We start from the raw sequence: 14,043 nt of genomic DNA on the forward strand, positions 1-14,043 counted from the left end.
GTGATTACCATGATTTTACTACAAATACAACTTACATCATTGATCCTGAAATTAATAATAATATAAAACTGTTCCAAGGTCTATGGCACGTCACGTGGCAGATACAGTTTAATCAGACTAATTAGCAGCTGTGTTCATTTATTTAAACGCAATGAAACTCAAAGACAGCCGCGGATGACCGATATAATACAGCGATTAAACATATGGCACTAATTTGATTAATAAATAAGACAGAATACATTTTATAAAAGGCATTAAAAGAGCGTATTTACGACTACTCACCCAAACTGTGGAACAAGTATCGCGATGTGTGCTGAATGAGACTTCTTGCTAGTGATTTCATAGCGATAAACATCTCATGTCCTCATGTCGAATTCTGACGCCAAAAGTTTCCCATTGAAAGCAATGAAGGTCGTAGTAGTGCTTAGATATTCGACGCTGAGAGGCACATTTGGCGTCATAGAAGTGACGCTAGGGGCGCTTGACCATGCTTCGGTTTTTGACGCCTTTGGAGTGAGAATGGGTTGCGTTATAACGAGAAAACAAACTTTCGTTATGTCAAGAGAACGAGAAAAATAAGTCGTTATAACGAGAAAACGACTTTCATTATGTCGAGATAACGAGAAAATTAAGTCGTTATAACGAGAAAACAAAAAGGAAAAAAATTATAATGGATGGCCGCTTAGAACTTCCGTAGTACCTGTTATTAACGAAAAAATTTAAATTACCCACCAAATTATCATCATTTTTGTAGGTTAACAATGATGCCACCCCAGTAAATTAGTCAAATATTAAACTGAGTTATTGCCTACATAACATATTTTAATATAAATAATGTAGGAAAAACGTTAAAACAGAATTAATAAAGATGTAAACTTCATCTCTCATTCAAACTCGCTCGCTCCCGCTCTCGCTTCCAGCTCGACGCTACCTGCATTGGATTGTGGGAAACAGTGCTTCAGCGAGTGTGCATCGGTTGTACACTCGAAATCAGAATGAATTGTGGGTAAAAAGTAGTGGACAAATGTAGGGAATGAAGTAGTTCACTCAGAATTCGGACAGCACTACAAAATGGCTGACACCCCATATAGTGCACTATATAGTGGATAGGGAGCGGCTTCGGACACAGCATGTGTCTGCCTCCCGAACAATGTTAGGTAGGTTATTCCAGAGTTTAGGCACCAAATAGGAAAAGGATCTGCCGCCCGCAGTTGATTTTGATATTCTAGGTACTATCAAATTGCCTGAGTTTTGAGAACGTAGTGGACGTAGAGGATTATAATGTAAAAGGAGCTCATTCAAATACTGAGGTGCTAAAATTTAGGGCTTTATAAGTAATACGCAATATTATGATGTTTGATAGGGAGCCAGTGCAGTGTTGACAGGACAGGGCTAATATGGTCATACTTCCTGGTTCTAGTAAGAACTCTTGCTGCTGCATTTTGGACTAGCTGTAGTTTGTGCAGAACAACCACCCAATAAAGCATTACAATAATCTAACCTTGAGGTCATAAATGCATAGATTAACATTTCTGCATTTGACATTGAGAGCATAGGCCGTAATTTAGATATAATTTTGAGATGGTGTGACGGCTGGTGAAAGGACAGTCTGGAAACAATAGCGAGTTCATAGTTTTAATGAGAAGATATGGCGATGGTACATAAACAAACAATAACGATGAGACAGAGATACTCCGAGGGGATGGTGAAGCGGTAAGAAGTCCAGACGGTGGTGGAGAGAAGGTGAGGAATCCGGATGCAGACGGCGTGAGGCAGCAGGAGAGAGTGGCACAGGAACTGCGGGGAATAGAGCCGAAGCTAAGTGTCCGTGGCTGAGTGAACATGCGAAGAGTGGATCAGGTTCTGGGGAAACACAGACATCCAAACGCAAAACAACACTGAAGCCAGACGGGGGGTAAACACATCGAACATAGAACAACAATCTCACAAACACAAGACGTGAGACAAGCCATTATATAGTGGATGAGTAATGAGTGGCAGCTGTTGCTGATACAATTAACGGAGACGCCCACAACTAATCAGTGCAGACGCGGCTCACACAGAATTCACCACAAAGTGTAAACATCCCGAGATCACGGTTTACCAACCGTGACAGTACTCCTCCTGGAGTTCCCAGAAGGGCCTACCTGCTGCTTGTATTCATCAATAAGGGAGTGATCCAATATGTCCCAAGCAGGTACCCAACTCCTCTCCTCCGGACCGTAACCTTCCCAGTCCACCAGATACTGGAATCCTCATCCCCTCCGTCTCGAGTCCAGAATACGATTAACCGAATATGTCGGTTCCCCATCTACGAGACGCGGCGGTGGAGGAACCGGAGTAAGCGGATTAATACGTGCATAAAACACGGGTTTAATTTTGGACACATGAAAGGCGGGGTGTATCCTCTTGTACGCAGGAGGTAGTTTGAGGCAGACTGTCACCGGACTAATGATCTTGGTGATAGTGAACGGGCCGATAAATTTAGGAGCTAATTTATTAGAAACGAATCGCAAGGGAATGTTACTGGTAGAAAGCCACACTTTTTGACCCACGACGTAGACGGGAGGCTTTGACCAGTGGTGATCGGCTTTGGCCTTAGTGCGCTCCCTCACCTGGAGCAGAGTCTCACGGGCTCTGGTCCAGGTGTGGTGACACCTCTGGACAAACACGTGAGCAGAGGGGACCGCGACTTCAGATTCCAGACTGTGAAACGCTGGTGGCTGGTACCCTACACTACACTGAAACGGAGACAGGCCCGTAGTTGACACTGGCAACGAATTGTGGGCGTACTCCACCATAGAGAGTTGTTGACTCCAGAAAGAAGGACTCTTGGAGACCAAACATCTCAATGTCCTCTCTAAATCTTGGTTGGCTCGCTCAGATTGTCCGTTGCTTTGGGGATGATAACCCGACGACAAGCTAATTGACGCTCCTAATAATTTGCAAAACTCTTTCCAAAATTTGGATATGAACTGAGATCCCCTGTCTGAAACCACGTCTGCCGAAAGACGTGATCTAAAACAGTAACCGCTGTCTCCTTGGCTGTAGGTAATTTGGGCAAGGGAATGAAATGTGCCGCCTTCGAGAACCGGTCCACTATGATCAAAACGACCATCATGCCATTAGAGGGCGGGAGGGCGGTAACAAAATCTAGAGTGATATGGGACCAGGGTCTCCAAGGGACAGACAGCGGTTGAAGAAGCCCATCAGGAGGTCGGTTAGATGACTTACCACTGGCGCTTACTGCAGTTGTGATCGATATGATACATCTTCATTCACTGCTACGAACTGATGGCGGTCATATAAGTATGATTTAAACCATGCTAAAGCACTCCCATTAATGCCAACAATGTGTTCAAGTCTATGGAAAAGAATGTTGTGGTCAATTGTGTAAAACGCTGCACTAAGATCCAATAAAACTAATAGAGAGATACACCCACGATCAGATGAAAAGAGCAGATCATTTGTAACTCTAAGGAGAGCAGTCTCAGTACTATGATACAGTCTAAATCCTGACTGGAAATCCTCACATGTAATTTTGAGGATACCATCTTTTCTAGTATCTTGGACAGAAAAGGGAGTTTCGAGATTGGTCTACAATTAACTAGTTCTTTGGGGTCAAGTTGTGGTTTTTTGATGAGAGGCTTAATAACAGCCAGTTTGAAGGTTTTGGGGACATATCCTAATGACAATGAGGAATTAATAATAGTCAGAAGAGGATCTATGACTTCTGGAAGCACCTCTTTTAGGAGCTTAGATGGTATAGGGTCTAACATACATGTTGTTGGTTTAGATGATTTAACAAGTTTATACAATTCTTCCTCTCCTATAGTAGAGAATAAGTGGAACTGTTCCTAAAGGGCTCTATAGTGCACTGTCTGATGTGATACTGTAGCTGACGGCTGAATGGTTACAATTTTATCTCTAATAGTATTTTAGTATTTTAGAAGTAAAGTACTTTATAAAGTCATTACTGCTATGATGTTGGGAAATGTCAACACTTGTTGAGGCTTTATTTTTCATTAATTTAGATGCACAGAACTGTAAAAACGCGTCTGGCTCAGCGCCAGACAAAGCATGAATTTGAATCTGGCAGAGTATACCGTGCCGCACTGAATGTTCTAATCGTATCAAATATAATTGTAAAAAAATATATTATTCAGCCATTTTTGGTCTTTTGGTCATAAATCCTGAGGGGGCCCGTTTGAAATCATGTTCCTGGAAGAGCAGTATTTCAGCTGGGCCCCTCTCTGGTCTAGTGCCCTGGGCCCGTGCATTAATCCGTGTTACATTGTGGTCTATGGAGTGGCCTGAAGTGGACATATGAAGCAGACTCACTCCCTCTGTCAAAATCAAGGGGTCAAGGGTCTGTCCATATAAACTTATCTCATCCACTTCGTGAAGAGAAACACACTTCAGAATGGCAGTGGGGATTCCCCCGAGGGGAAGTGCTTAGGGAAGTGCTCGAGTGCGTGTCTAAAAGTGGAGTGGAACACAGCCCAGATGACCTGAGGGCCAGAATCCTCTCTTCAATCACACATGAACTGACTGGATCCGGGTCAAACGCTACAAAACCATCACACACTCAATGAGAGGAAGATATTACAAACAGCCTGCACAATACTCACATATTGTCACGGTTTTACGCTGCCTGAAGGAATACGGAGTCGAGGATAAACGGAATTAGGCTTTTAATATATCCAACACAGGGGATATCCAACATGAGCACAGAGGTAGACACACGTAAGTAGCAAGTGATCACAAGTGAGACCAAGTGAGAAGACCCGACAAAACAGAACTGAAGGGACAAGGCTTATGTACAACAGATAATAGGGGAAACACAGGTGGATGGAATCATTAAATTAACAGGGACATGGAACACATGAGGAAGATAATAGACACCTGGGAACTAATCAACTAAACACGGAAGACAGAAACTGGGTCACGGGCAAAAACAAGCTAAATGAGTCCAGGTGTGTGACAGTACTCCCCCCTCCCGGTAGGTGCGTCCTCGCACCGTAGAAACAACAGAGGGAGGCATGGGTGGGAACCTGGGAGGAGGTTCCGGTGGAGGACGGACTCCCAGGAGGGGGCCAGCAGACAGGGACCACAGAAGGAGGAGCCAAGGAGGAGACGACGGAGGAAGGAGCCAGGGAGGAGACAGGAGCAGGAGGAGCCAGATGGTCCACCAGAGACCAGCCAGGACGGAGATCCAAGGTGGGGTCGACGACACCAGGGGGCCGACAGGCGGAGACTGCACCGGTGGGTGAGGAGCCCAAGATGGAGCAGCACAGCCGCAGAGCCAGGGTGACGTCGAGGATCCGGAGGGCCTAGGTGGAGCTGAAGGCTCAGGCGACCAAGGCAGAGGCGGGGTCCTGGCAGACCGCTGTGGAGCCGGAGTGACCGAGGATGGAGGTGGAACTGGAGGGAAGGAGGAGCCTGACAGAGCCGGAGGGATGGAGTGACGAGGTGGAACCAGAGGAGAGGAGTCCCGAGGTGGCGGATGGTCGACGACTGACCAAGGTGGAGCCGGAGGGACGAGGGAGCCCGGTGGAGCAGGTGGGATGACAGGCCACGGTGGAGACGAGGGAGCTAAGAGCCAAGGCGGAGCCGCTGGGTCGAAGGACCGAGGAGGAGTCCAGGGCTCGGAGGCTGGAGGCGGAGACAGGGCCTTAACACGCCAAGGCGGAGCTGGAGACTGGCAGTCCAGCGGCGAACCACCGCGCCCCGATGGCGCGGACTGAGGGTGAGCTGCGGGACTGACTGGCACCAGCAGGGATGGCGAGGAACTGGCTGGTCTAGGAGGAGGAGAGAGGAGAAGGATGGGAGGAAGGACAGGAGGATCAGGACTGGACGGAACCAGCGAAAGAGGAGTAGAGGGACCAGCAGGTTTGGGAGGAGGCGGGAGAGGGAGGCTGGGAGGGAATACAGGAGACACAGAAGATTCAGGGCTGGGCGGAACCAGCGGTGAAACAGAAAAATCATGGCTGGGTGGAACCAGCGGAGACACAGAAGATTCAGAGCTGGGCGGAACCAGCGGAGACACAGAAGATTCAGAGCTGGGCGGAACCAGCGGAGACACTGAAGATTCAGAGCTGGGCGGAACCAGCGGAGACACAGAAAATTCAGAGCTGGGCGGAACCAGCGGAGACACAGAAGATTCAGAGCTGGGCGGAACCAGCGGAGACACAGAAAACTCAGGGCTGGGCGGAACCAGCGGAGAAACAGAAGATTCAGAGCTGGGCGGAGCCAGCGGAGATACAGGAAACTCAGGGCTGGGCGGAACCAGCGGAGAAACAGAAAACTCAGGGCTGGGCGTAACCAGCGGAGAAACAGAAAACTCAGGGCTGGGCGTAACCAGCGGAGAAACAGAAAACTCAGGGCTGGGCGTAACCAGCGGAGAAACAGAAAACTCAGGGCTGGGCGGAACCAGCGGAAATGGAGCAGAGGAAATGACTGGAGGAGGTAGGAGTGGGAGACTGAGAGGGTATACAGGGGAATCAGGGCTGGACGGAACCAGCGGGGAAACAGGAAAATTAGGGATTACCTCCATAGACCAGTCCATCAGATCCAGAGCTTGCACCTTATGACCTTCAGAGACTGTATACAGCTCACCCTCAGTCGCAGGAGTGTGGGCAGGGCTTTCCTCCACGCCCTCGATCTCCACGAGGACTCCCACGATGCACGGTGTTGCCGGCTCACACACCTGGTCAGTCGCGCTCTCGAGATCCTGTTCCCTGTCAATGGATTGCTCGGGCTCTGCGGCTGCGGTGGGCTCTGGCTCCGTGTGGCGTGATGGTGGCTGGCTGGTCTCTGGGTCGGGAGTGGGGCTGGCGAGGTCCTCTATGGGGCAGATGGTGAGAGATGACCCATTTCTCGCCAGAGTCCACTCCACAAATGCGGCGAAATCCTCTCGAGGACCATCTTCGGACGACAACGCTCTGCATTTGGAGTTCAGGCTGGTGTTGTAGAAGGTGCAGAGCGCGCCGTCCGGGTAGCTGGTGGCATTAGCTAATAGAAAAAACTGTCTGGTATGGTCCTCGAGAGAACGTCCTTCCTGCTTCAGCAGGAGGATGAGGAATTCGGGACGATAGAGGGGATCCATAGACACTAAGAAAAGAAAAGACTGTGAAAAAACAAAAGCAAAACGGAGGGAAGAACACGCAGTTTTCTATTTTCTCTTTTGCGGTCGGGTCTTCTGTCACGGTTTTACGCTGCCTGAAGGAATACGGAGTCGAGGATAAACGGAATTAGGCTTTTAATATATCCAACACAGGGGATATCCAACATGAGCACAGAGGTAGACACACGTAAGTAGCAAGTGATCACAAGTGAGACCAAGTGAGAAGACCCGACAAAACAGAACTGAAGGGACAAGGCTTATGTACAACAGATAATAGGGGAAACACAGGTGGATGGAATCATTAAATTAACAGGGACATGGAACACATGAGGAAGATAATAGACACCTGGGAACTAATCAACTAAACACGGAAGACAGAAACTGGGTCACGGGCAAAAACAAGCTAAATGAGTCCAGGTGTGTGACACATATAGACCAGATTCTGGTTTACTCTCAATAAAACTGTCAAGAGCATTTTATCAATAAATTACAGATACTGTCTTATTTGATTTGCAGGAGAATGTCAAGTAATTTACATTCATCAACTCCATCCCACTTTCTTTTTTTTTTTTTTTTTTGCATGAAAATGTGTTGTCTTTTTTTCTCTTATGAGTTTCAGTCTCTTGTTTTAGATGTAACGTCATCTGCCTTCCCCCATCAGAGGAAACTTGCTCTTCCTCTCAGTGAAGTGGTCAGAGATTTCCTCATGTGTCAGTCTAGTCTGAGTCTCGCTGTGAAGACGCTTCTTGAGATCCAGAACAGAGACAGACAGAAGTCCAGACACTCGTGTCATGATCTGAAGCTGGGACTGGGCTCTTCTGGATACTGGACTTTAGAGAAATGATGCTGATCTTTGGACTGATGCTGCTGCTGCAGACTGCTGCATGTGAGTCACTTTCACATCAAACTCTGTTCTGATGCTCTTCAGTCAGGTGAACCTCTGATGAGAATCATTTCTGTTGTAATGTTATATTAAGAGTCTGCAGTGATCTAGTCATAGTGTTTTCAGAGCTTCTTAACATTTTGGAGTATTTAAAAATGCGAGAGAGTGTGTAAATGAATTTATTATTTATTATTATTAATAAATATTTTTGCATTATATGGAGGATTCATCAAAGAATATCTGTCCATTAAAAATGATATCAGAAAGGTTTAGACATTATTAATAAAGTGAGAGTTGTCACAGATTAAGGTGAAGGACAAAGTCACAATGTTCTGCATTACCAGAATATTACATTAAAATGTGTGATGTGTTTGCAGAAAGTGAAAGCATGAAAGTTTATTTTATTAAAATCAACATTTAGATTTGCTTTATGAATTTTGACATACAGACTAGTGTTTTAAATGTAATTGTTTTATCATAGAAGTTGTTTTTATTACACACTAAACTTTAACATAAATCTGTGAAGTAATATGAGCTTGTTGAGTAATTCAGAAGGAGACACAAATCACACTTTCTTCACAGAAAAGAGTTTTTTATAATGGATTATTTTAGATGAGCTGAGATCAGATGACTGGAATCAGATCAAGAGTCTGTCAGATGTTTTTTTTTTTCTGTTGAAGTTTGATTCTGTGCATTTCTGTCTGATTTTATATCATAATGGGAGAGATATTTATACGCATTGATCAGTGTGTGTGTGTGTGTGTGTGTGTGTGTGTGTGTGTGTGTGTTTTGTTCTTCAGGTCTGGATCAGTTCTGCAGGTTTAATCAGTCTGATATCTGCTACGCAGCTGTGGGACACAAACTCAATCTCCTGATGGTGCAGAACACTAGTGTATATGACACAACGATACAAAAGAATATAAACTACAACACAGCAACTGATCCAGTTTGTAGAATAAAGAATGACACGATGAGAGTTTGTAATCTTTATAGTAACAGACCTGAAGTTACAGTCATTAAAGGGACTCTGATCATAAACCGTGTGATCAAAGCAGATTCAGGGAATTACACAGTATCTTTCTCTCGCTCAGACGGCACATTCTGCACATCTACAGATCTTCAAGTGAATGTTGAAGGTACAGAAACTCTCTCTTCAGACACATTACAATCTCATGTTCTCCAAAGATTTCACTCTCATACAGATGAACCAATTGAATCTCTGTGAAGCTTTTTATTCAGGAAACATACAACATACTCCATTTATAGTCTGAGTAGTGCAGAAGAACTACATTCTGTGTTTGTCATGTGACTGTCACGTGTCCCTCCCTCCAGCTCCTATTGGCTCAGTGGAAGTGTCCATCAGCTGCTCCTCCAGTGGGGCGATGAGGGCGTCCTGCTCCTCTGAGGGCGATCAGCTCCTCTACAGCTGGACTCTGAATGGAGATCCTCTGATGGATGGAAACTCCAGCTTTGATCTGAATGAGGGAACTGATGGAAACATCACCTGCAGTGTGAAGAACCACGTCAGTCACGGACAGAAGAACATTAGAGTCAAACCCTGTCCTGGTGAGCTTTCAGTGAATGTCCACATATTTATAAAAAACACAGCAACACCAATGATGCAAAACAGGCAGTTCTCCTGATTCTTGTCATTAGTTTCATGACCACAACAGTGAATTGTGTTGATGTAGTTTAGAGAGAAAGCAGGTTATTCTGCACTTGTGTTTTAGTACAGGACCCACTACTGCATCTGTGACCTCTAGTTTGACCTCTGCAGTGACCAGAAGCACACAGACATCTGAGTTTAACTAAACACACTTAAGGAAACATGAAGGATGGGTTCTGATGTCTGTCTGATTGTTGTTTTTTAGTGTTTTCAGTGACTGTGTTTGTGCTGGTCTGGTGTCTTCAGCTGATGGTTCTTTTGGGTTTGTTAGGAAGGTTTCACATTTACATGAGACACACATCAGGTGAGAGACATTTATTATCACCATCATGGATTTGACATGCAAATAATAAGAGTGTGAAGGTGATGATCATGTGATGCTATTAGGAAAGAGTCAGGAAGATCAGAAACTGAGAATGAGAAGATTTAGAGAACGGCATGAACACACAGCAGAAGATTCACGAGACCAGCAGCAGATCATCACATCTATGAGAAATGACTTCATAATGTCACAGATTCTCACATGAATCCAGCTTTCACGACAGGAGATCTACAGAATAAGCCAGGAGACCTTTTCTACAGGTTTAGTTTCTCTGTGATTAGATTTTTCGGTAACACTTTAGTATTGGGTCCAATTCACACTAATAACTAGTTGTGTATTAGCATGTCTATTATTAACATATTGGCTGTTTATTAGTGCTTATAAAGTACATATAATGCATGACATCCATAATCCTACCCAATACCCTAAACTTAACAACTACCTTATAAACTATTAATAAGCAGAAACTAAGGGGTTAATTGAGGCAAAAGTCATAGTTAATGGTTAGTTAATAGAGAGAATTGGACCCTAAAATAAAGTGTGACCGATTTTTCAAAACAAAATTTTAAATTATTTTTTTTAATTATAGTTTTTTTTTTTTCTTGGTAACAGTTTTGTTGCTTATTTATTCATTTGTCTTTATGTTTTGAATGAACTAGCAGTGTTGTATACCATTACTTCTGTTCATGCATGATATTTCTTTCTCTAAATCAGATCTGGCAGATTGTGAAGTCATTCTCTGTGTTTATTTTCCATCTGATAGAAATGGGTTTATTTCACATTCCTTCTCTTTCTCTTATACTTTAATCTGTTGGTTTTGGTTAATTTATTTTATTTTCCGTGTCTCTTGTTTTAAGTTTTATCTGTTTGATCTGTCATCTGTGTGTCAGTTTTTGGGTGTTTGGTGTTTTCTGTTTTTAAACTTTTGCTTGCATGTGCAGTTTTTTAGTCTGTTTAACCACATTCATGTGTTTTTCTTCATAAGATCTTTGTGTCATTATAGAATATTGATAAACTTGTCATTCTTTAAGAATTGTAAACGGAGTCAATGCTGTATTTATTCTGCTTTCTGAGTAAGATTAAAATAAAACTTTGAAATCATAAAATATAATGATTCTTAAATATAAGTAAATACATTTTGCACCTTTATAGATCATGTTAGTTTATCTTTAACGGGCTGTATGAAAAGTAGCCTAATATTAGTGCAATCTATTAACTAGGTGAAATAAGCTAAAATGGGTCATCGGGTAAAACGGGACAAAAAAATCTATAGCCTCATATCTCTTTAAATTGTTACAGCCAATCATAATAACTGACCTTGCATTGAAGCTTCAACACTTGATGAAATGTAAAAATTATTTAGAGTTTTTTAAGGAGGGCAGAGTGTTAAATTAAGAAATTGTCAGAGAAATTGTAAGGTAACTGCAGTCTGACAGTAAATTTCTTTAATCACTAATCAGGATCTTACCAACAAAGCAAAGGTTTATGACATGCTCTTTCAAATAAATACGTTTAATTTAAAAAGGAAACATTGATTTTAACTGGCCTGAATAGGTGCAATGTTAAGACCTACAGTATAGGAAATATTAAATAGGGTTTTATTTGTTTTTTTTTTCAAATATGTCCTAATCTTTAAAAAAAAAACATTCAATAAATATTTGAGAAGCATACACACTTACATGCACACAAAAGACACCAATGCACTGAAACACACACCTATACATTTGTTCATTTTTAATTGCATTGTTTAATGAAATATTGGTTAAACTTTCTATTAAATGAAATACATTCATGGTGTTGGTTGCAATGGCACACTAAAGACAAAAGTGTCAATTCACTATTAAAAATACAGTTATTTCAGCTGAAATTACCTGGCCCATTTTAACTGAACAGTTGGCCCATTTTACATGAATGTTGTGCCAAGGCTCAAGAAGGTAACTTCTGGTACTCTAACTCTCATAATTATACTTTTTCACATTTAAAATATAAATAGGCCTATATTTAACAGACCATTGCTAATTGAAAAAAAAAAAATACCATGCATAGCTTATTTGATGGTATTATAAGTAATTTACCAAAAATGGCCCATTTTAGCTGATTTCACCTTAGCCTATGCATTAAACCCGTCTTTTAACTCGTACTAGATATAGGTGCCATGTCTTTTAATATTTTTAATACAACTGACTTTATACTTAATGTAAACTTAAAAAATACATTTTAAGTTACTAATTATAACACTTTCATTGTACAATATCAAAGAATATTAACTTAAGTCTAGACAGAGTTCAAGCACTCTAAACAACTCCCATTATAATCACTGAAGCTGTTTATACTGCAAAATGTATATCATATTTATGTACACACTTCTGCACTTTGTTTATGGATGAGAAAATAATTCACCAGAGAGCAGCGTTCAGTCAGCGAGTGCACACTGAACAAAACACAAGCTTTTCAGCGATGACTCATCTGAATGCCTCTGATTGGCCAATACATTTAGAAGCTCAACAGAATCCTGTTTGATTCGTTATAGTCAAGTCAAGTTACCTTTATTTATATAGTGCTTTAAACTAAATACATTCTGTCAAAGCTACTGAACAACATTCATTAGGAAAACAGTGTGTCAATAATGCAAATTGACAGTTAAAGGTAGTTCATCATTGAATTCTGTGATGTCATCTCTGTTCAGTTTAAATAGTGTCTGTGCATTTATTTGCAATCAAGTCAACGATATCATCCATGTCACGGGAAATGAGAGAGGACCCAAAAGCAAAAGGCAATTTGACAAAGTTTTAATGAGTCTCAGTAATAGAAGGTAACACAGGTAGCCGTCGAGGCGGAATAATCCAAAATAAAGTCTCTGGGCAGTAATTCCAACAGGTGATAGTCTCAGACCCTAAAGGAACAGAAAGTCTTTTAGCTGTAAAGCAACAGAAATCTGCGGTCAAGACCGGCCATGGGAATACCCCTGGAGGCAGAGAGAGAGAGCGGCTGGGTGCATTAAGAGCACAGATACACCAACCGTGGACCACTCACGTAACTGAAGGATGAACAGAGCAGAGGCGAGGTAATAAGGCTGTTAATCAGGTACACAACTCAGACGGAACACGGCAGGACAAGACAGAGGTAAGGAGGCTGGTTATGTGTATGTAACATCACGCAGTAATCTGACAAAGAACAGAGGAAAGGAAAGCCTAGAAATAGAGAGTCTAATCAGAGAAGGTAGGAAACAGGTGCGGAGAGAGTGCAGAGATGAGAAGATGGAAAGCAGCTGAAGATGAGTGGGATAATGAGCTAGAGTGTGTGTGCGTGGAATGAAAGGCTAATGAGAGAGAGAGAGGGAGGGGAGAGAGTGAGAATACCAGGATCATGACAATCCATCTGTCTGTGACAGAATGGAGAAAAAAACCTTGGGAGAAATCAGGCTCAGTTGGGGGGCCAGTTCTCCTTTGACCAGACAAAACCAGCAATTCAATTCCAGGCTGCAGCAAAGTCAGATTGTGCAGAAAATCATCGGTTTCCTATGGTCTTGTCCTGGTGGTCGTCTGAGATAAGGTCTTTACAGGGGATCTGTATCTGGGGCTCTAGTTGTACGGTTCTCCACTGTCTTTGAGGGCAGTAGAGGTCCTTTCTAGGAGCTGATCCACCATCTGATCTGGATAAGTACTGGATCCGGATGACTGCAGTGACGCTCTGATCTGGACACAGACTGGATCTGGTGGCTACGGTGACCTCGGAATAAGAGAGAAACAGACAAATATTATCATAGATGCCATTCTTCTAATGATGTAGCAAGTACATCGGGTGAAAAGGAGTAGGAGGATGTTTAGGTAGCTAGCTTGAAGCCAATGGGGCTGTCAATAAGAACAGGTCCAGTCTGATGTTAAGGTCTTTATTTTCCTTCTCCAGCAGATATTAGGTATGGGTGTGTATGCAGGGGTGTCTGTGTGTAAGCGTTTGGTTTCTACAAAAGGAAAGAATTACAGTGATTTAGTTAACAAGAACAATAAACATAACATTGAGTTCACAGGAGAAAACGTAATTTACAC

At 42.8% G+C, this 14,043-nt stretch overlaps 1 protein-coding gene across 4 annotated transcripts in view; it reads left to right on the forward strand.

Annotated features, from left to right (window-relative positions):
* LOC127971610 (uncharacterized) overlaps nucleotides 1–14,043 on the forward strand; it is a 61,785-nt gene that overhangs the window by 12,857 nt on the left and 34,885 nt on the right. Inside the window, exons 1-5 of one of the 4 annotated variants that reach the window (XM_052574753.1) lie at nucleotides 7,843–8,012; nucleotides 8,810–9,145; nucleotides 9,342–9,575; nucleotides 9,881–9,979; nucleotides 10,063–10,285. The exons of 1 other annotated variant lie outside the window; for it this stretch is intronic. In XM_052574753.1, the coding sequence (XP_052430713.1) occupies nucleotides 7,967–8,012; nucleotides 8,810–9,145; nucleotides 9,342–9,575; nucleotides 9,881–9,979; nucleotides 10,063–10,202 (855 nt within the window). In that variant the 5' untranslated portion in view covers nucleotides 7,843–7,966 and the 3' untranslated portion in view covers nucleotides 10,203–10,285. Of the gene's footprint in view, nucleotides 1–7,842; nucleotides 8,013–8,809; nucleotides 9,146–9,341; nucleotides 9,576–9,880; nucleotides 9,980–10,062; nucleotides 10,286–14,043 lie in introns of those variants that run through there. 2 more of the 4 variants (XM_052574750.1, XM_052574749.1) reach the window with 2 other exon arrangements.

Source organism: Carassius gibelio, chromosome B14 (assembly GCF_023724105.1).
Source record: "Carassius gibelio isolate Cgi1373 ecotype wild population from Czech Republic chromosome B14, carGib1.2-hapl.c, whole genome shotgun sequence".
NCBI lineage: Eukaryota > Metazoa > Chordata > Actinopteri > Cypriniformes > Cyprinidae > Carassius > Carassius gibelio.